The sequence below is a fragment of the Aspergillus caelatus genome (assembly GCF_009193585.1).
Source record: "Aspergillus caelatus strain CBS 763.97 unplaced genomic scaffold BDV27scaffold_33, whole genome shotgun sequence".
In the NCBI taxonomy this organism is placed as follows: domain Eukaryota; kingdom Fungi; phylum Ascomycota; class Eurotiomycetes; order Eurotiales; family Aspergillaceae; genus Aspergillus; species Aspergillus caelatus.
Window position 1 is genome coordinate 160,771 of NW_022475296.1, and position 20,118 is coordinate 180,888.

Genomic DNA, 20,118 nt, shown 5'->3' on the forward strand with positions numbered 1-20,118 from the left:
TGGCATCTATTTTATAATTACAATAATCAATCAAGATTTGTAAATTGTGATTTCCCGTGAAGCCTCATAGTATATTGCTTTATAGCCATATGCCAATCAGTATACATATGCAGTAAATTTGTTACTTACTATCCTATCGGCCTTCCCTGTTAAGTCCATGCGTAATCCTCCCATTGTAGAATTCCCTCTCGCTCTTACAAATCCAACTCCTCTCAATCACTAAATATATTATCCTTCCACTTTTCAATCAACTAAACTTGAAGCATTTGTGCATTATGATACCTTATCTAGCTGCTTTGAGCTGCACTGTTACCTATGAGTCTGTCAGAAGCAAGCCCAAGAGACATAAATCGAGCACCGCAATCGGGAATAATACGGGGCATGAGCTTTAATCAATCCTTGAGGTAGTCGAGAGGACGATCAGGGTGATGCTTCCAGTATTAGTAGCAAATCGGAGATGTGTATCAAACGCCGAATGTTCTGGCGATATATAAAAACCGCCGATCTGCCAAGAGTGCCTACCCTTGTTATTGCGGGGAGATATAGACTTCATTTTGATATGACCTCGGATATCATGTTTAGAGTGAAAGGAGATTAATATTTCTGGAGCACCATATCCGATATCGGGTCAAGTATCTCTATAAAAGACAACCACATCCCGTGCCGGAAAGTGTCGGCATACATACTGGTTTGAACATATTTCACTTTCATTTTTATCGGCAACTCTGTTATTACGCCATGGGATCAACCGGGTATTCCGATGCCCAACCCCTTGAAATCTTTTCCAAACGCGGCCAGAATGCCGTTGAACTGGGTTCCAAGCGAATAACCTGGGATGTGATCAGTGACATGTGGAATCCTAATACCAATCCGTCCGGAATCTTGTCCATCGGGATGGCAGAAAACACGCTGCTACACAATACACTACTCCAGTATATTGAAGCCAACTTCCGTCTGTCCGCCGAGCACCTCACCTACAATAACGGAAGTATGGGGTCCAACGCGCTTCGAAACGCGGTATCGCACTTCCTTAACAGGCATTTCAATCCCTTCCGGCCAGTAGAGCCTCGCCATGTCCTGATAACGAATGGATGTTCTTCTGCAATTGAGCACTTGAGCTGGGCCTTCGTTAACCCAGGCGAGGGCGTTCTTCTCGGAATGCCGTACTACAGCACCTTCATCGCGGACATCTCACTACGACCAGAGGCAGTGGTTATACCGGTGAAGATGGGAAATGTGGACCCCCTGAGCATCGAAACAGTTGATCTGTATGAAAAGGCTGCAGTAGAGTTTGAGGCGTCCACCGGGAGGCGAGTGCGAGCTGTGATTCTCTGCAACCCGCATAATCCCCTGGGGCAGTGCTACCCGCGGGAGACTGTTGACAAGTTCATGGAATTCTGTCAGTCGAGGAAGATGCACTTGATCAGTGATGAGATCTACGCGCTCTCAGTGTGGGAGAATCGAGTGGATAAAGATGTTTCTTTCACACCGTTCGAATCATTACTGTCGAGAGACATAACTAGGCTCATCGACCCCGCTCTTGTGCACGTTCTCTGGGGCATGAGCAAGGACTTTGGTGCGAACGGCCTGCGAGTCGGTGCAATCGTCTCGCAATCTAACCCCGAGCTTCATATTGCTCAGAAGTGTCTGTCCTTGTACTCCTTCGTCTCTGGGATGTCAGATCAGATCACCGCATGTATTCTTTCAGACGACCAGTTTACTGATAAATACATCGAGATAAATCGCGAGAGGCTTTCTGTATCTCACCAATTCCTCGTTCAAGCCCTCAACAAGCACAAAATTGAATATTTACGTGGCTGTAATGCTGGATTCTTTTTATGGGTCAACCTCGGCGCGAAGTATTTAGCGGCCCATCCTGAGGAGCAGGGCCGGGGAACCGATCTCACTGATAGAATCTTTCAGAAGCTACTGGATAACAAGGTCTACGTGGCTCATGGGACTGCGTATGGATCAGAGAACCCGGGCTGGTTTCGTCTAGTGTTTGCGCACCCAGTTCCTTGGCTGATGGAGGCAATGGCACGCATAGTCCGTGCTATTCAATGAGGGGTGGTGTAAGACCGGTAGCGTATTTTTGCTCACATTCCTGAACTAATTATTCTGTTGAATAGTTCATATTATTCCGTGCCCAATGATGATATACGGAGCAGGCTAAGGACGAATTGGTAAATAGTTTGCTTTTTCCAATTTAGCCAAATATAAGAACGCACTCCCAGATTACCATCAACCTCTGGCCACCCCGGCCAACTCCGTATGTATGATACAATAGAAGAAATGATCTTCCTGCATTAGGATATCCTTTCTGAGAACTTCGGGAATAGTCTTCAAATCTAGGGGAAACGATGTGTATGACTGGTGGCCGAGTAGCACTACCTCAATTACCGAGATAATCGAGATAGGAGATCCTTAGCACACAGCACGGACGGGTGATAAAGCCAAGGAACCCTATTTCAAACGGCGTTTGCTTTTCACAATATGTCTTATCTGGTAGTGCTGCTGCTAAATGAGCTGATCCCCCGCATTTGCGGAGAGCTATCCAATTTCCAAGGCCAATCCAGGGCAGGCTGGGTTCACTCCCTATTCTTTCTATCATCAGGGCTTATCTTTATGGTTATGTCAAGGAGATTAATGATTTAGTCAACTGTAGCGCGGCTATCAAAGTGAACCTAGGCTGGATATAAAAGCACTGCTCTGTCCATGGATGTCTTCTTAGCACATCTCATGCAACCCATCTTTGTTGGTTGTATACCTTTTTTTTTGTATCTAATTGTCTTTATCAAAAGGCCCTCTTTATTTGATGCCGTCCACCCCCAATATGGAACCAAATCCAGTGGAACTCAAAAGCCATGAGCCTCCTGTTCCTGATAAACCTATACACTATAATACAATCGGAGCAGTGAGTCCCATTAGAGAGGACTTGGACATAAATATGGAGAATGCGGCAGACAAGGCACAAGGGGAGTCGGTTGATCATGGAGCAGATACCCAACTCCATCGCACCCTGGGCACCCGTCATTTGACTATGGTTGCCCTCGGGTCAGCAATTGGTATGGGGATGTGGCTAGGAAGTGGCACGTCCTTGACCAACGGGGGCCCCGCCAGTCTTTTCATTGGATTCCTTATAAGCAGCTCAATTATCTGGTCTGTCTGTCAGTCTATTGGTGAAATGGCGGTTATATATCCTCTTCCTTCGGCATTTGTGCAATGGGCTACAATCTTCATCAGCCCAGCTGCTGGTTTCGCTCTAGGGTGGGGATATTGGTTTTCCTACTGGATCACAATTGCGAATGAACTTCAGGTCCGTCTTGTTTTCCAACAGCAGGCTCTTTGACATGCCGTTATAGTACTAATACCTTTACCTTTGTCGCCAGGGCGTTGTAACTGTTCTCAACTATTGGACAGACGAGGTGCCAAAGGCCGTCTGGATATCCATTTTTTGGGTTGTTATCATCCTGATCAACATCTTGGCTGTGAGATTCTTCGCAGAGGTGGAGGTAGTTGCATCAACCATCAAATTTGGCTGGATGTTCGTTTGTATCATTGCATTAATTGGTAATTCCCTATCACTGCCATTTCATCGGTAGTACTAATTGATGGCAGTCGTTACTGCTGGAGGCTCGCCCCAGGGAGGCCCGGTTGGATTTCGTTATTGGAATGCGCAGCCTGTTAACAACGGGTTCAAGGGCTTTATCAGCGTCATTCCGACCAGTATATTTGCAATGGCTGGCTCAGAGAATGCTGCGTTGGTGGCTACTGAAGTTGCTAACCCGCGGAAATCGGTACCGAAAGCTATCAAATCCGTCTGGTTCCGTCTCGGCCTTTTCTATATCCTTGGAAGCCTTATGATTACGTTAACTGTGGACCCGAATGATCCTAGTTTATTCGGTGGATCCGGGAGTAACGCCTCGCCGTTCGTTATTGCTTTCAAAAATGCCGGGATACCGATACTAGCCCATATCACGAATGCTGTGATTTTTATTTCCGTAATATCCACTGGTAGTATATCGGGGTATGGTGGCTCTCGAATCCTGATGGGGCTGGCACACGTCAATATGAATCACAAGGTATGCACATTTATTCCTCACAGTTATCGAGCTTTTATGTTCACACAGGATGGTCTCCAGGTATTCGGTAAAGCAGACAGTGTAGGTCGGCCATGGGCTGGCTATATTGCCACCATCGGGATTGGAGGTGCTCTCGCCTACCTCAACGTGACACATACTGGAGCACAAGTTTTTACATGGCTTTCCAATCTAGTCTCCCTGCTTACACTATTTGGATGGTCTATGATATGTCTTTCCCACCTACGGTTTAGATATACCTGGACGTTACAAGGCCGTAACGAGGCGCACCTTCCGTGGAGATCGTGGGCTTACCCGTATGCCGCATGGTGGGGCTTAATTTGGTGTCTTGTTGTCTTTGGGATTCAGTTTTACTTGAGCATTTGGCCGCTTCACGAGAAGACGTCTGCGAAGAATTTCTTCGCTAATTACATTAGTGTAATTGCTGTTGCTATCATCTGGGTTTGTGCTCAGGTTTGGTATCGCTGTCCACTTTGGGCTGATGCGCGCAATATTGACTTGGATATGTGTCGGCGCTTCTATGCTGATCCTGTGGATGAGGAGTCTATCGCAGTGACCACGTCTTTGACGAGGAAACTGCGTGTTATTTGCAAGTAGGGGTATTCATGAGAGAATTACTCGCTTTGATGTGAATGATGGCATACTTGTATAGCGAAGAAAATGCAAGGGTATTTATTTAATCCAGTTCTTGGTTAAGTCAGCCATCTCTGTACCTCATATAGCATCCTCTGCTTTTAACCATGTTAATCAAATGGCTTGGAAACATATCAAAACGTGATCCTAGGCTATACTGGATCAGGGAATGGAAAAGAGATCCCTTGATAAGTATTCTAATAGCGGATTAAAAGACAATCGAGCATGCATAGCAAGTAAGATATAGATAGCTAACAATAATGAGGAAGCAGAGGAATAACGCATTAGTAGGTATATAATTGCATTTGCTGTCAGCTCTAGACCACACAATACTCCGAAGTTTGTTACCGTACGATTTGTGATATCTATACTCAGTTGTTTGAGACCAAGATTATGATGTTGATCATAGATTGATACGGCTTTTTTCTTTTTGCCCTATCTGCATTTGACGATCATAGTCCAGATCTTGCCACCTACAATGAGCCCTACTCTCTTGGCGATCCAAGCTGGGGAAATCTGACGAGGGATATTATTAGAGCATAGAGATGTCTGATGAAGATTAGAGGATTTGGTAGTCAGAGCCATGTTTGAAATGAGTTTGCACTACTGTGGTTTAAGGAGAGCTGAATGATATCACCAATCGCAAGATACGTCTTGCTCAACGCTAGCTCGGGGTTTGGTCGAAGAGGTATTGTAATGCTGGGTGGTCGGCGGTTGGAGATGGTAATGATCTTTTCAACGGCAGAAAACTTTTTTTATCTCGCAGAAATCTTTTCAAATTTTTTTATTTTGCATGAAGCTCCTAGAGGTTCTATATACAAACAATCTAAAAACAGCTAATATACAGGAGGAGAGGGGATATGTGGGAACTGAGGGGATTGTGTTTAATACTCATTCAATCTTGCAGCCGCTGGCGGATATCTTGCCCCTGCCACGGGATATTTGTCCAAGATGGACTGGATCATGTCAAGATCATTATCATCCAACTCAACATCCGCCATGTTCTCGAGGACTCGTTCCTCAGACCGGGCACCTGCGATCGGTACAATGAATGGCATCCCTGGCTTTTTGCTCTGAACCTTCACCCATGTCAGTGCCAGCTGAGCCGTAGTACAACCCTTTGATTCTGCGAGCTTCTCCAGTTGCTCAACAAGCAAACGATTCTGGGCAATGCTCTCAGGCTGGAAGCGAGGAACCATACGGTGATGAGTCTGAGGAAGATCGTCCACGGTTTTGATTGCCCCCGTTAACATTCCAGCGCCCAATGGAGTATGTGCCACTAGAACAATGTCGTTCTCCGCGCAGGCTTCGGCAATCCCATTCTCAAACACTTCTCTCGACCAGAGACTGACTTCGGCCTCGACCATATCGATCTTCGTTACACGAGCAGCACGACGGATGGTGTCAGCTCGCACTTCGCTCAGCTGGATACCTCCAATCTTGCCCTCTTCCCTGAGCTCCGCCAGTGCCCTCACACTCTCCTCAATTGGCACGTTGGGATCCACTCTTCCCAGACCAAAGATATCGATTTTCTTCTTGCCGTCTAGGATCTTCAGGGCGTTGTCTGCAAAGGCGCGCAGGCCATTACGAGAACAATCCATCGAGAAAGTCTTCGCATCCACCAGACCTCATTTAACCGTGAAGACAACTTTCTCGGCATCCTCAGGATAGGCGGTGAAGTAGCGATTCATTAGATGCAGGGAGTTGTTGTTCGGCAGACCGTAGAAATCTGCGCCGTTCCAGACATTCGCCCCGGCTGTTAGGGCGGTTTTGAGCACTTTGAAGGCCTTTTCGTCAGGGGTGGGCCCGTAATGCCAGATAAGGCCTGCGACAGTCAGCAGGCGTCGACATTAACAAGAGGGAAGATTTAGATAGTGTACGCACGCATCAAACCCAAGCCATTCTGGCTAATTTTCTTTCCTGCGAGTGTGGCCATGTTTTGGTATGGAATATTCCGAAAGGTATGCGTTGAAGTCTGCTGTTAGGCTTTTCATTTTCAGTAGGCACATTCCACATATATATATATAGGTATGGGAATTATGTCCGCCATAGATGACTTATCCCCGTTAATCCCATATCTCCAAAAGACGATAAACCCGAAGGCTCCAGCTGAAACTGAGTCAGATATTAGCGCCACTGCCTCAAGGTGGGGCGAGGCAGACTCTTGGAGAGGATCGTCAGGGCTAGTAAGTTGTGTAGACTTAACTCTGGACTAGTCTAAACCGCCTCAGGAATTCTGCCTAAATTAAGATTAATCATAATTCTTGAGTCAGTCGGAGCTCCCTCTTCCTGTATTAGGAGTCATAAATAGATTTATGTAGAAGTCCTTATTTGAAAGCCTTTTATATTAATGTCAATGAAATTATGATCCATATAGCAGAAGAATATATATTGCTGAGGTTTTCGGAGCTAGTATTATCGTACCCGGAGCCAGTCGCAGCTAACGCCTGAGTCTGCAACATTCCTGGAATGTCCTATTAGACACGTAATCCTACATAGGACGTTCAGCGCTAGCATAGCCTTTCATGTAGGTCCCAGTGACATTTCCGCGTCGGAGTGTATGATTCCTTCCAAGACAGCTCATCTGCCTAGTCCGACCTTGCGCTGGTCCTCTGTTTCAATTGGACACTGCCTGTGCGTCTGTGATTTATTGCAAAATATATGTCTTCAATAGGGTATAAGCAATGGTTCCAGGTCAAGACAATGCAGAAAGAACAGTGCGCTATAGTGGTATACACCAAAGTATTATTCTCACTTGTCTAATTTTGTGCTCACACTGCTTTGCGGCAAACCTATGCTTCCCTAAAACAACAGCAGTAGGAATTATTTGCCTACACATTTTCACCTTCAACCATTACAAGAAGGTTTATCGCAGTAGGCCTTGGCGGCATACAGTCTTATGAAGAGCTGATTAATCTATGCGCTCTAGTACCTAGTGCATAAATTATATCAGCGACCCACATGGTGCGGCCGAGGTGTCTGCATCACTGATGTCAAGAAATTAGGAGACAAATGGGAATTCTTCCCCGTCTCTGTCGTGGAAGATGGAAAGGCTTCCTACTAAGGCGCGCCAGGCCTGTGGCGCTTGCAAGAAACACAAACGTAAATGCGACAAAGTCTTACCAGTCTGTGGTCTCTGTGCCCGGACTGAGCGTGCTTGCGAGTATGGTGAGAGTCCTAAGCCATCTCCCTCTGCGGAGGAGTTTGCAGCCCTATAAGCCAGAATGGCGGAACTTGAAAATCGTCTCAGTAGTACTTTCAGGAGTTCTGGTTCGATTCCGAGTCTCGCGCAGATTTCCAGCAGCCCAACAACATGGACGGATGACACGCCCACTCCCCGATTCCCGTCCGCGTTGTTTCTGGATGCTGACTGCTATGAGTGGGCCAGAATGAAGTTACTGAGGTCAACAACTGCGATTCCCAAGGTATGTGTCTCTTTCATGAATATCAAAAGGATACGTGCAGAGGGGCCAACTTGATGGGCCAGGATATTCTTACGATCCTTAACCAAGGGAATGGGATCCTGGAAATTTATCAAACTTATTTCAATACCATCCATTGTTGGATGCCTATTATCTCCAAGAAGCGGATAGACCTTGGTATCCTGTTTCGGGAGGGTGGGCCGGATCTGGCGATATTGCTTCTTGCAATGAAGCTGGTTACTACATCTCTTGACCTAACAGGAAACTTGTATAGGACTGTCAGAGAGTTTTTCCTTGCTCTGGAGGCGGATAATATGGTGTTACTACACTTTCTTCAGGCTATGATCCTGGTCGCTCTCTACAAATATAGCCACTCTATCTATCCCGCAGCATGGATGACAGTTGAGGCTTGCTCTCGATATGCAGATATTATTGGGCTCTCGCTCTCAGGACAGTGCTTGAGCTCTATAGGGAGTAATGTATGTTTCTCGATATGCTTATTGGCCATCACCGTATGGTTCCTCGCTTCCAGCCTGAGAGCATTGCCCAGAATCGTTTGCTTGTTGAGCAACTGGAGAAGCTCGCAGAATCAATCTGTCTAGAAATATATCCATTGGGATAGTAGAACGTATATAACTTTACAATACAGCACTAATGTATAGAAGAGCAACTTCCGTCTGTTAGCTAGATACCCCAGGTAGAAATATAGGGTATACTTTTTTGGAATACCGTACTGCAGTAACTTCATCGCGGATATCTCACGATGACCAAATCATTGGGCTTACTGATACAATTCTCGAAGATATGTGATCCAGATATCTAGTTTACTCCCAACACGAGGTTATACCTGCTAGTTGGGTCTTTTTCTATGGGACAGCTGTGAATAGCTGGATCCAATCATATTCAAAGACAAGCACGGCAACAAAGTTAGTTAGTCAAGTATATCCTGTTTACTAAGCAACCCGGGGTCGGGCTACCTTAATAATTGTACGGATTGTAGGCCGGCCTGGCTGCAACTCCAGAAAGCATGAAACCCAATAGCATCCGTAGGAAATATCTGCCGTCGAATTTAACCTTTAATGATGCAAATATAACTCTTAAGGCCTAGGGGGTTTCTGCATTGTAGGTATGCCATCGAGGCGGAAGGTAAAAAAGTCGCCACTGTTCGCCCTCTATCTTCCCAACGACATACACCTCAAAATGGACCCAGAAGAGCACCAAGAGCGCAACCTTGAGGTATGATGCAGCCAAGTCTGTCTATTTACTAGCACTTGGTTTCTGACCGAGCCTATTAGCCTTTTTCTAAAGACGTCACACAAGTCTTGCACCGCTACGGGGCACCGCCGCGTAGAAAAAGCTTACTTGAACATCAGATTAGAGTAATATACCTCTTAACTCATACGTACAAAAGCGTCATTGCTGACTAGATATTTGGTAGAAATACTTTGACTCGGGAGATTTTGCGCTCTCTGCAGCTCATAGGATGGCTGACGAGGGCGCAATTCAAACAGGAACATCCCATCCAATTCGTGCCAGCATTTCACATCCCTTTTCCCCGGTTCCCAACGCTAGCAATGTCAGTAGGGACGCGAACAAAGACGTACTTACACAAGGCAAACATCCACTTTCCAAGATGGTGCATGGCCACCTCCGCAACGAACTCAATGATGGGGATGTCAAAGCAGAGGACACTGGAGAAATTGCCGCACGGGCAACGATCGGCGATGATTGATATGTGTCGTGGCTGTGTTGCGACTATGGTAAAATTGCTATTTTGATATTGGCCTGTAATGTTCTGTTGGCGTTAGAGACTCCTCACTAGTATTTATTTGAACTGGATGGACGGTTTCCATTGTACATAGCTCCCGCTGGGAGTATTGGCTAAATAGTTATCCGATATTCGGACTTGTTAATTTCATTATTCATGGATTTATATATTGAATATTGAAATCAATTCAAGAGTAATGAATAATACATACTGATTTACTTGTGTAGGAAACATTGGACTACCTCAGTCGAAGAAAACTTATTCTCAGAGTATGGGTGGAATCTTATCATTTCTGTTGGTTAGCTATATCGGACTAAGTCCTACTGTGGCAGGCTGTGGCACGGTGTAAGGTGCCAGTAGCTATAGCTGTGGATATATTCCCTCGTGCGCCTCTACACTGAGTCTCATGTGTACACTATTTTGAGAAGGTTGAGGACCAGCCTTTTCGTCATGGGTATATACACGAATGGGCTTTGTCGCTATAGAATGAGAAAGCGGCGATTAAATGCAACAACGAGGACTGAATGTGATGCTCTTGACAAATGAACCTATGTACGTTAAGCTCCATGGTGGCCTCTACTGTGGCAGATAATCCCGACATATCGACTGTCACCGATCACAAGTACGAAATCAAAGATTTTCAGCTGGCCGGACCCAACTACACCAAAGATAATTACCATGAAGGTGCCGTCTCCCCCGCTAACAATGTAGGCGGCCTGCACCGTCGACTTGGGAGTCGGCAAATCCAGCTTGTCGCGATTGGAGGCTCTATCGGTACCGGCCTGTTCATTGCCATTGGAACAGGTCTATACAAGGGCGGGCCAGGAAGCTTGCTTCTCGCCTTTATCATCCAGTCTCTCATGGTCGGCATGCTCAATAGTTGTCTGGCTGAGATGACCACCTACATATCCGTAAGCGGTGGTTTTATCCGACTCGCAGGCTACTGGTTTGATGAAGCCTGGGGATTCATGGCTGGATGGAATTTCTTCATCTATATGGCTCACACGGTGCGCTTCGAGATTTCGGCGGTCAACATTCTTCTGGAGTACTGGCGACATGACATTCCTGTTGTGGCAGTGTGCTTGGCTTGTATTGCAGCTTTCACGTGAGGCATCTCTCAAAACATAACCACACTCCTTTCCACCGCACAATCTGAAGGACAGGCTAACCATAGTGACGTTCTAGAGTCATCAACTTGCTTTGCCATTGGTGCCCTACGGAGAAGCCGAATTTTGGCTCTCTGATAGCAGAGTCATCTTACTCTTCATTCTGTTCTCCTTTATATTCGTCACCATAGTCGGCGGTAATCCGCAAGGCGACACATATGGATTCCGCCACTGGCAAAACCCCGGTACATTCGCGGGGTATGTCTCTCAATGAGACCTTGGTTGCTTCAAAGGATTCCTTAGCACTTTATAGATTGCAGTCTTTACCTGCGCCTGGCCGGAATATATCTCTACAGTTGCAGCTGCAGTCAAGTACCCCTGTATATATATTAAAAGCGCCTTCAAGAACGTCTACTGGCAGTTTAATATCTTCTTTGTCAGAGGTGCATTGTGTGTGGGCACCCTTATCGCCTACAATGATTCTACCCTCGTTGCAGCTTTAGAAAGCGGGGAGTTGTCTGCTGCCGTGTCACCCTATATTATTGCCATACAGAACCTTGGTATTGACGTTATCCCTTATATTATCAGTGCCCTGATAGTAACAACAGTCTTCCCTGCTAACAATACTTACAACTATACCGCGACCCGTGTACTATATGGTGCGGCGGTTAACACACATCTTCTCCAAGACTGATCAAAGGTGTTCCAATCTATAACTTTATTGTGGTCATAGCATTTGCATGTCTCTCATTAATACAACTTTCCGGTAGCGTAATGCAAGTCTTAGAGTAGCCGATTAGCCTAATAACTGCCAATATCCTAATCGACTATATTATTATCACAACTACCTACATCTACTTCTAGAATGTCTGCAAGGCACAAGATTTCGACCGATTCAAACTCCCCTATACGGGACTGTTCCAGCCTTATTGTGCGTACATCACACTTGTTTAGATAGTAGTAATGGTGCTTTGCTTTTGCTGCCACAGCTTTATACTATAGAGTACTGCGAACTGTTTCCTAGGCTTTATTATGCTATTGTTGGCACCTATCGCATTCCTTGGCTGGAAGATCTACAAGGGAACAAGGTGGTTACGGCCGCATGAGGTTAATTATGAAGTGGGAGGCAGATCCCATCGCGGCATATGAGGGAGTTGAGACGGAGCAGCCTATTGGGGTTTGGAGAGAAATGGTTAGGCTTAGGGATATACGGAGGCTTTGTAGCCGCAAAAGCACAGGCGATCAGGTCTGATTCATTCAACGGTCCTGAGATGAATCGCAGCTCTTTGAGCCAATATACCTATCCATTCATGCACGGCCGAAGGATTATATTACCATTAGGAACAACGGTTCCCAATGATTATTGTATTGGATATAAATAAACTTAATAGAACATATCCTAAGTACATGAATGAGTCCTCCTATCTGATGGAAGGTAGCATTGGTACATAGATGTATAGAGACTATCATGCGCCATGAGGAATCAAGGCATGGCCAAGTTTCCGTTCACTCCAGGAAACCCAATGTTCGACGATATCTAGAATATATACTATTTCATGCTCACTAATTTCAAATAGCCCCTTATGATTCTTGCCACACCCACACTGCTTGTCATACCTGAATCCCCCCAGCGTTCTATGAACTAGACTCTCTACTTGATAACGATTTCGGATTTGTTTGTGTGTATCCGATTCCAGCTTTGACCGCGGATAGGAAGTGATTAGTCGAAGCCTAGTGTAAGCACATCTGTGGAAATGAGCCTTCAAGCGCTTGTTGATGTCAGATGTAACCCCAATCATAATGAGCCTGGTGTCCGAGTTTCTCCGTAGCTCATATTGAACATCACATATGTAGACTACCCCAGCTTTATGAACAGGCGGTTGCTCCATTATTCTTGATAGCTGGAACCTTACATCTGGGTCAAGCTCAACTGGAATTTCAGCGGTCAGCATCCGCAGAAATGCCTCATTGCGATCTGTACCAATGTTATCCATATATCCAAAGGCTAACGAGATCATCGCTACAGAGGATTAATGCTTACCAAAGCCAAGCCATCTCCCAGCGGGAGGCTTGTCTAGTTTCATTCTAACAACAAACGAATGAGGAGAGTCCTGTGATTGGGAGGGACTACTGGCTGTAGTTTGAGTGGTATTCGCTGTCGATGAAAAGGGGAGAAGCTTAGGGCTGAAATTGCTTCTGGCTTTGTTGCTTTGTCTTTCAAGCTCCTCTTCATCGACGTCCTCTTCATTAAGATCCTCTTCATCAACGTCCTCTTCATTAAGATCCTCTTCATTAAGATCCTCTTCATCAACGTCCTCTTCACTAAGATCTTCTTCATTAAGATCCTCTTCATCAACGTCCTCTTCACTAAGATCCTCTTCATCGGCGCCCTCTTCATTAAGATCCTCTTTATCGACGTCCTCTTCATCAACGTCCTCTTCACTAAGATCCTCTTCAGCAAAGTCCTCATCATCATGCACATCTGCAGGAGGCGTGTCGGAATGTAGGCTGTCTGTGTCCAATTGAAGAGATAGCTCACCACTCAGAGCTCTTGCAGGGGTAACCAGAAGAAGATCTTTCGCAAATGCAGCAGAGACTGCACTGGCATAATCCTGCCATTCATCGTTCTTGTGTGTATCGGCGTAATCTGAAATTCCACGAATGACGAGACAGGAAAACTGATCCATCAAACCAGCGGCCTCCATCTCGAAACAAAGTACATTGTGCTCCCGGGCGATTCTATCCCGAGTCAGCCCGTGGCGCATCACTTGGTTCGCCGATGCAATATTTCCAAAAAATACGCTGGGATCGTTGTTTGGTCGAGGAGCTCGTCGCACAATCCGTCTATGATCGCATCCTGCTTTACAAGGTTGAAGAGGCCTCACATGATCGTAATCGGCTTTGAACAAGGTATCGGATAATTCACTAGGATAGGAAAAGGTAGCAGCACGATGGGGATAGCGAGCTCTGGCTGCTGAAAGATGCCTTAGGAAGTTTGGCCGCCCTAGCAGTTCGTAGCTGGACCTCAAATAACTGAGCGTCGAGAGGAGGGCGCTGGGTGGCCGATTGAGTGTTCCAGTTCGATGAAATACACCATCCGCCACAGATTTCCCATAATCATACTGGACAACACCTCCATGCTGTCCCGTTGGAGCACTCACGACGACGTCTCCCAGTCGGATGTCGTTATGTTCCTGCGGTGCACCGCCACCGATGCCCACCATCAGATAAAACTGGAGGTGACGGAAGCTATGTAAGAGGTCCTTCGCTACAAGGGCAGCAGGTGCGTTCCCTGTCATTCCCATAGGCATGCAGGCAATCACAACGTTATGGTTGCCTATTTCGCCGAAGACATATGTGTTATCATCCCGGTCGGATGCTGGCGACAGCCTTTCGTGCTCCTTGTCTAACATGGCTATCGCGACGGTGAGCTCTTTCGGCAATGCACATATCCAGCCTATCCTGTAATCCCGGTGGGTTAGCCTCTTACGTTGGGAACCCATTGTGTCGTAGGTGCAGTGTTATTGCGAGGGTTCCCTCTCGGAGCCAAAGCCACGGGCCGTAGGTGGTAAGGCTGACTACGGATAAATTCTCACCGCGAGGCTAGGGGATTTTCAGCCCCGCCTTTGTTATCGTGATCATCGTACTTCTGCTGCTATTCGCTCTACCAAACCCAGTCAATTGATGGCCAAAGGCATATGTTGTATAGGTCTTGGTGGATCAAGCAGACCATTGCTGACCACCTGCCCGACCTTGTTTTCCCCGTATACGCTATGGACCACGTCAAAGCAGAATATACAAGACAACCCAGCACAGCTCTCCAGGTGCCGAGGTCAAGTTGTTCGATTAGTAAGCCCGGCTGGCTCTTTTGCGCTTCATTTATGAATGCAAAACAGATATAATTAGACTTAACTCGATCTAATCTACCTTTACTACGTGCATATAAAAGTCTATTTAAACTCTTGATTGAGGATTAAATATTTTATTTTTTTTCAGACCCACCTGGAACCCGTCTGGGGCATGACCCACTCCCGATAACCACCCTAGATTTATATGGGCTTGGAATCTATCCCCAGCAATGGATGCACGCACACTATGAGTTTGTGAAAGAAGCTCTGGTCACAGTTATTGGTGAACTATTTACGGATGTTCGTTCTAAACAGTATCCCTGCTATACAGTGTCCAAGAAGTCTCTGGTTTCACAGGTAAAGCTCCATTTCCAGAACCCTACTTGCTTTGCTGGAAGAGTTATGGACGTCTTGATTTCCAGCTCCCTGACCAATAGAATACTCTAAATATCTATCCTTTTATTGTGCCGGATAAGTGTATGGCTTGTATCGACTTGAAGGGATGATAGTCCACTTTTCAGCTACGATATTATTCTCAATTTCCACCGACGGCCCGATTCCTAGACTTGAATTATTCTTGCGATTATATGCTTGATAAGCCCCTATGTATCAAGATTCGGGCTATACCTAACTAGCCACTTGGCAGTCAAATCTGTAACTTCGAATGACAAATGAATAACCACTATTTTGACCTAGATTCCACCAACCACGAAGGCGGGTCGCCACTAGTCTTCCCAGTACACGCGGCATTAATGCACATCTTCAGATTGCCAAAGGCAAACTGCTTGCCCGTTAGTCCAGGCCCATAGTGAATGTACTTGCCAGAATTAGTCATGATTGTCCGGGTGTTCTTGGGAATAACCGGTTCCTCGATAGAGCACCAGCAAGTGTCTTGTAAGAACTGGATCCCAAACCTCTCAAGCTCTCCAACATAGCCGGCCTGTACGGCAAGACTATACTGGGCACGGCCACAGGTGACTATCACGGCAACATCCTCTTTCTTGCTTCTTCCATGGCAGAGCTTCGCTACCTCTTTGATCTCCCGTAAGGAGAAGTGTGGGTTGCCAAATGCGATAAGGTCAATGTCTCGCGGCTCAGAGCCATGATTGAACTCATCCCAGATCGCGTCTAGATCTTTCCAATCGACGTCGATAGTTTTGGGGGCTATACCGTTACAGCACACAGCCTCGAGCGTAGGAGCCTCTGGAGTCAAGTTAACCATGTGAAACATGGGAGCGCTAGAGGATGTTGCAAATGCCGCTGAAAAGGCCTTGAAGTTGTCACTGTTGGGCTTCAAATGTTCCAGTCCCGTAATGACCGGGATGCGAGCCGATGCAATGGCGCCAAGAGCGTAGCCTAAAATAGGCCAGAATGAATCGTCCGTTGTTTCTGGTGGTGTTACTTTGAGCCAGATAGACGCAAAGCGATTCTCGTCCAAATAGGCTCCAGCTTTCGGTGCGCGGCCAGTCAAGGCAATCAGAGCCTCAAGCATATTAGGGTTTTTAAGTGTTCTCGCACCAAGCACACTGTTTGCATAGATAACAGCATTGGACTCTCCCCAGGCAACTGGATCACCTAGTTTAGGTGCTTTGTCTAAGAGATAAGGGGCACAGGTAAATGAAATCTTGCCACCCATGTCGACAAAGGCCTTGGCCAACTCATCACAGGACGATCCAAATTCTGCGTTCACTCCGAGCGCCCGCCAGCGCTTTTGGTCAATATTCAGTGAATTAATAGTGGTAGGGACTTTGAATTTGCCGCCCCAGTCACGAAGTCGTTTTCCAAAGGCCACCGAGCCGGGGCCATACCAGGCACCATCTGTATGGGCCTGGCGGACATCCATTAGCTCTCGGGCTCCCATCATATCTGCCATTCGAATAATTATTTTGAGAGAGATCTTAGCGGCCTCGCTGTGGGCGCCGTCCAGCATCGCTCGGTCGGAATCGGTAAGTTGAACATTGCACTTGTTCAAGTCAACCGCCGGTTTGACAGCGTTATGGGTAATATTGACACTCAAGGGACCATCCGAGACTAGATCATCTTGTACATGAATCGTCCTGCCATCCCAGCCCAGAACCCGACGGAAGTCCTCTGGGTTGAGTGTTACCACGGCGACTTGTTGAACAACTCTTCAGCAACAATAACTCCTAGTGTAATGATCTCCTCCCGACGCTCGAAAATCAGTGCCTTGGGCCCCAGGCCATTTAGAATCAGCTCCATCATAACAACGCTCCCGCCACAGGAACCCCTGCCGCCAGGTATGGCCAAGATGGTATCTTTCAGAATACGACCGCTCAGCGGGTGGAACCGATCAATAACCTCGCCCGTTTTTGGATTCACGCCGCCCCAGAAACTCAGTTCAAGATCTGCTGCCAATAGTGTGGCTGAGGCGGTGCCTGTAACATAAGAGGTGCCGTGGAAGATGCATTGTTCTGACAACGCCATGTTATTGATGAAATGAAGCGTCGAGTAGTTAAAGGCAATGTTAGAGAATATTGGAAACGAGGTACCAAACCAAGGCCAGGAAAGCCAAGTATCGGTGGAGAATTGGGTAGGAAGACGGGGATAGATATATTTTGGTTCCACTACCATGCCTGGTAGGATATCGGATCAACTGCCGCATCTTAGCGAACCGAGTCAGTGTGCTTGACGAGGAGTGGACAATCAGTCCCGTCGGATTAAAAGGTCCAACCAACGAGATGATATACTATTACCGAGAGTTTAAATTAGACCTGCGAGCTATTCCACAGTTCCATTAAAGTATTGCCGTGGTGGATTTTGGCCGGCCAAAAAGCAGGACACAACGTCTCGGGTGTAGTAACCTATGTAGGGAGGCAAATCCTTAAGGCTCCACAAACCGACATGCCACACTTGTGACTTACATAGTCTCCTCATCCGAGATGGACCTCTGATCCTAGCTGACTGTTAGGCGGGATGGATTAGAACATTCTCCTTGAACTACTACAGCCTCTTGGCACCCGAGGAAGTCCGATCAGTCGAACAGCTCCATCTAGACGAGCTTAAGTGAAACCACGCTTACACCTCCTATACTGGCCTCTTTACTGGTGCTAATGACCGTTATAAATGCAATGTACTTGATAGGGGAAAATCTGCAGCAAATTCAGAATAGGTTATATACCGAGCGCCCTTAGGATAATTGCTTAACAATCATCGGATATGCCGCCGTCAATAAGACGGGATGAAGGTCCGACCGTTTCCCCACCTCTTTGGTGCTCTCTTTTCTTTCACTAAAATCGGACTAGGTACGAGTATGGTGTCTTATCATAAATGATTGGCTAAACCTTCTATTTGAGTTACTTAAAGCTCTTGGATTCTAAAAACTGGCGTATCACGCCTTAACACTGGGCCAAATATTTTTTGAGAACCGAGTGATACTGATACGATGCTCAACAGCTAGAACCGATTCCTTCGGGCCATATGAGCTCCTCCACAGATGAAAACGTTTAACCAATCAGCCACTGATACTTAGTACGAGTGGGTAACGCAATGACTCTAGCAATAACATCAGGGAAGCCAGGCTGGTTCAGTGGAAGCCACTTGGAAGACAAGAAACTGATCTCTTCTACACTCCTCCTGGTACCATCTGGTAGGTACTTGGCAGCGGACTCCACATACACGTCTGTCTTTACAGCCCCGGCAATGCAATTCACTGTGACATTCCAAGGACAGAAGTCATGTCCCAGGGACTCTGTTCTCCCCTGAGTTGTCGCCGTGGAAGCAGCATAGATAACGTGCGGTGGGAAGCCCTAAATAGGCCAATGCGATGAGTCTAATCTGGAATTTGCATTGTAAGGATTTTCCGGCAGCAGCTGAGTTAGAGCAGGCCAAAAAATAAGACGACCGTAATTAGCGAAATACTGAGCTTTGACATTCACAGCAAAGACCTCATCGATTCTGCTGGAGGACACGTCAGGGAGAGCGGCCAAATGCTCAATGCCACAATTTCTCATGACAATATCCAGCTGGCCGAACTCTGTTATTGCATACTGGCAAAGGTGTTCGATCTTTTCTTCGCTTGACATGTCGGCTTCCACGGTGATAGTTTTCACGCCGTAGCTGCGTATCTTCTCGGTCACCTTTTCAGCGGCGCCAGCAACGAGTAGTTCACTACCACATTGGAACCATGCCGGGCTAGCCCGTTGGCAATAATAGGCCCAATTCCACGGCTTGAGCTGGTAATTAAACGCGCTCAGTTAGATATGGTCCATTGTTCCTCACGCTTGTGTTCGGAACAGAGACATACCAAATGTGACTTTTCCGATCGAATTTGTGTTGCCTGCAGTGATAATATTCAAAATCGACGTCAAAGGCCAAGCTTTAGATCAGGTAGGTGGACCTGGCGTATCTCACGAAACTATGCGAACAGCAGTTATCAAGCAGACTAATTAACGACATAAGAGTGTTTGAAGGCTTGCATGCTGCTCGTCTATCCGGCACGCTTACATGGAGGTGGGCGGTGCATTTTCGCCAGCATCAGCGGTCTGCGTCAGCGATGAATGTCAGTCTGACAACAGGGATGTTCTGCGGCTTTGGGGCGCAAAATAAAGCGATCAATGGCTGCTTTTGATGATCAACCGCCTAGCAAATTAAAGAAGAGTATGAGGCTCTCCTCGGGCACTGAGACCATAGACATGTTTCACCTGACAAGAATGAATGAGAGATAGGAGAAGCCATGCTGAGCATCTGAGCGTGTAGTTTGTATGGCTACCACTGATAAACCCGCAGAACGCAATAATAACATGCCAAATATCTACAATGTATAGCATTGACATGAGTCATAGCTTAACCCTTCTGGCCTTAATGGATCAAATGGGAAATAATGACAGTTGTGAACTAATCAGGCTGGATGTTGAGTAGCCCTATAGACGTCATGGTACCAAACATTGAATGAGAACCAATAATTCATCGGGCAACTGAACGGGGTGTTACTAGTTAGCGATGTCAGAATTTAGTGTGACTTCTCCAGGGTGGGGCGAGGCATTTTAAGCAGTATAACCCCAATTCCCGAGATACAGAGTTCCAGGTTCCGGAGAATCGCAACTGATTTAGGACTAGTTATTTTTCTAACTCAGTCAAAGCCCTATCTGTTACAATAAAAATCCAAGAATTCTTTTCTAGATGAAAAGTACTTTCATACTAAATGACTGATTAAAGAATACTCTATATTGTTCTGTGTATCAGAATTACTCTACTTTGCAATTAATATAAGTTATAACCTTT

At 46.4% G+C, this 20,118-nt stretch overlaps 8 protein-coding genes across 8 annotated transcripts; 5 read left to right on the top strand and 3 right to left on the bottom strand.

The window, feature by feature from the left end:
- Positions 1-738: 738 nt before the first annotated feature.
- On the top strand, positions 739-2,064 carry BDV27DRAFT_154794 (putative aminotransferase, classes I and II family; the record flags this gene model as incomplete). The annotated part of the gene is made up of 1 exon (XM_032072012.1): positions 739-2,064. One exon carries the CDS (start codon positions 739-741, stop codon positions 2,062-2,064), a length of 1,326 nt encoding a protein of 441 aa, XP_031930730.1.
- Positions 2,065-2,947: 883 nt separating this feature from the next.
- On the top strand, positions 2,948-4,697 carry BDV27DRAFT_142664 (amino acid permease/ SLC12A domain-containing protein; the record flags this gene model as incomplete). Its single annotated transcript, XM_032069984.1, has 4 exons — positions 2,948-3,316; positions 3,390-3,570; positions 3,619-4,082; positions 4,131-4,697. The coding sequence occupies 4 exons, from the start codon at positions 2,948-2,950 to the stop codon at positions 4,695-4,697; spliced, it is 1,581 nt and encodes a 526-aa protein (XP_031930731.1).
- Positions 4,698-5,617: 920 nt separating this feature from the next.
- Positions 5,618-6,669, bottom strand: BDV27DRAFT_169376 (aldo/keto reductase family protein; the record flags this gene model as incomplete). The annotated part of the gene is made up of 3 exons (XM_032075016.1): positions 5,618-6,343; positions 6,383-6,558; positions 6,618-6,669. The coding sequence occupies 3 exons, from the start codon at positions 6,667-6,669 to the stop codon at positions 5,618-5,620; spliced, it is 954 nt and encodes a 317-aa protein (XP_031930732.1).
- Positions 6,670-7,758: 1,089 nt separating this feature from the next.
- BDV27DRAFT_123662 (Zn(II)2Cys6 transcription factor domain-containing protein) lies at positions 7,759-8,117 on the top strand. Its single transcript, XM_032065916.1, has one exon. The coding sequence runs from the start codon at positions 7,778-7,780 to the stop codon at positions 7,949-7,951; it is 174 nt and encodes a 57-aa protein (XP_031930733.1). The 5' UTR covers positions 7,759-7,777; the 3' UTR covers positions 7,952-8,117.
- On the top strand, positions 7,958-9,887 carry BDV27DRAFT_154798 (uncharacterized protein; the record flags this gene model as incomplete). The annotated part of the gene is made up of 3 exons (XM_032072013.1): positions 7,958-8,158; positions 8,221-8,634; positions 9,594-9,887. 3 exons carry the CDS (start codon positions 7,958-7,960, stop codon positions 9,885-9,887), a joined length of 909 nt encoding a protein of 302 aa, XP_031930734.1.
- A 541-nt stretch (positions 9,888-10,428) lies between these two features.
- On the top strand, positions 10,429-12,281 carry BDV27DRAFT_142666 (amino acid permease-domain-containing protein; the record flags this gene model as incomplete). Its single annotated transcript, XM_032069985.1, has 10 exons — positions 10,429-10,475; positions 10,660-11,028; positions 11,111-11,291; positions 11,343-11,696; positions 11,730-11,755; positions 11,800-11,809; positions 11,894-11,960; positions 11,991-11,995; positions 12,032-12,136; positions 12,180-12,281. The coding sequence occupies 10 exons, from the start codon at positions 10,429-10,431 to the stop codon at positions 12,279-12,281; spliced, it is 1,266 nt and encodes a 421-aa protein (XP_031930735.1).
- Positions 12,282-12,490: 209 nt separating this feature from the next.
- BDV27DRAFT_123664 (nucleoside phosphorylase domain-containing protein) lies at positions 12,491-14,580 on the bottom strand. The gene is made up of 2 exons (XM_032065917.1): positions 13,071-14,580; positions 12,491-13,004 (listed from the first exon to the last, which is right to left on the bottom strand). The coding sequence occupies exons 1-2, from the start codon at positions 14,530-14,532 to the stop codon at positions 12,496-12,498; spliced, it is 1,971 nt and encodes a 656-aa protein (XP_031930736.1). The 5' UTR covers positions 14,533-14,580; the 3' UTR covers positions 12,491-12,495.
- A 979-nt stretch (positions 14,581-15,559) lies between these two features.
- BDV27DRAFT_154801 (aconitase family protein) lies at positions 15,560-17,469 on the bottom strand (the record flags this gene model as incomplete). Its single annotated transcript, XM_032072014.1, has 2 exons — positions 15,560-16,992; positions 17,049-17,469. The coding sequence occupies 2 exons, from the start codon at positions 17,467-17,469 to the stop codon at positions 15,560-15,562; spliced, it is 1,854 nt and encodes a 617-aa protein (XP_031930737.1).
- Positions 17,470-20,118: the final 2,649 nt, after the last annotated feature.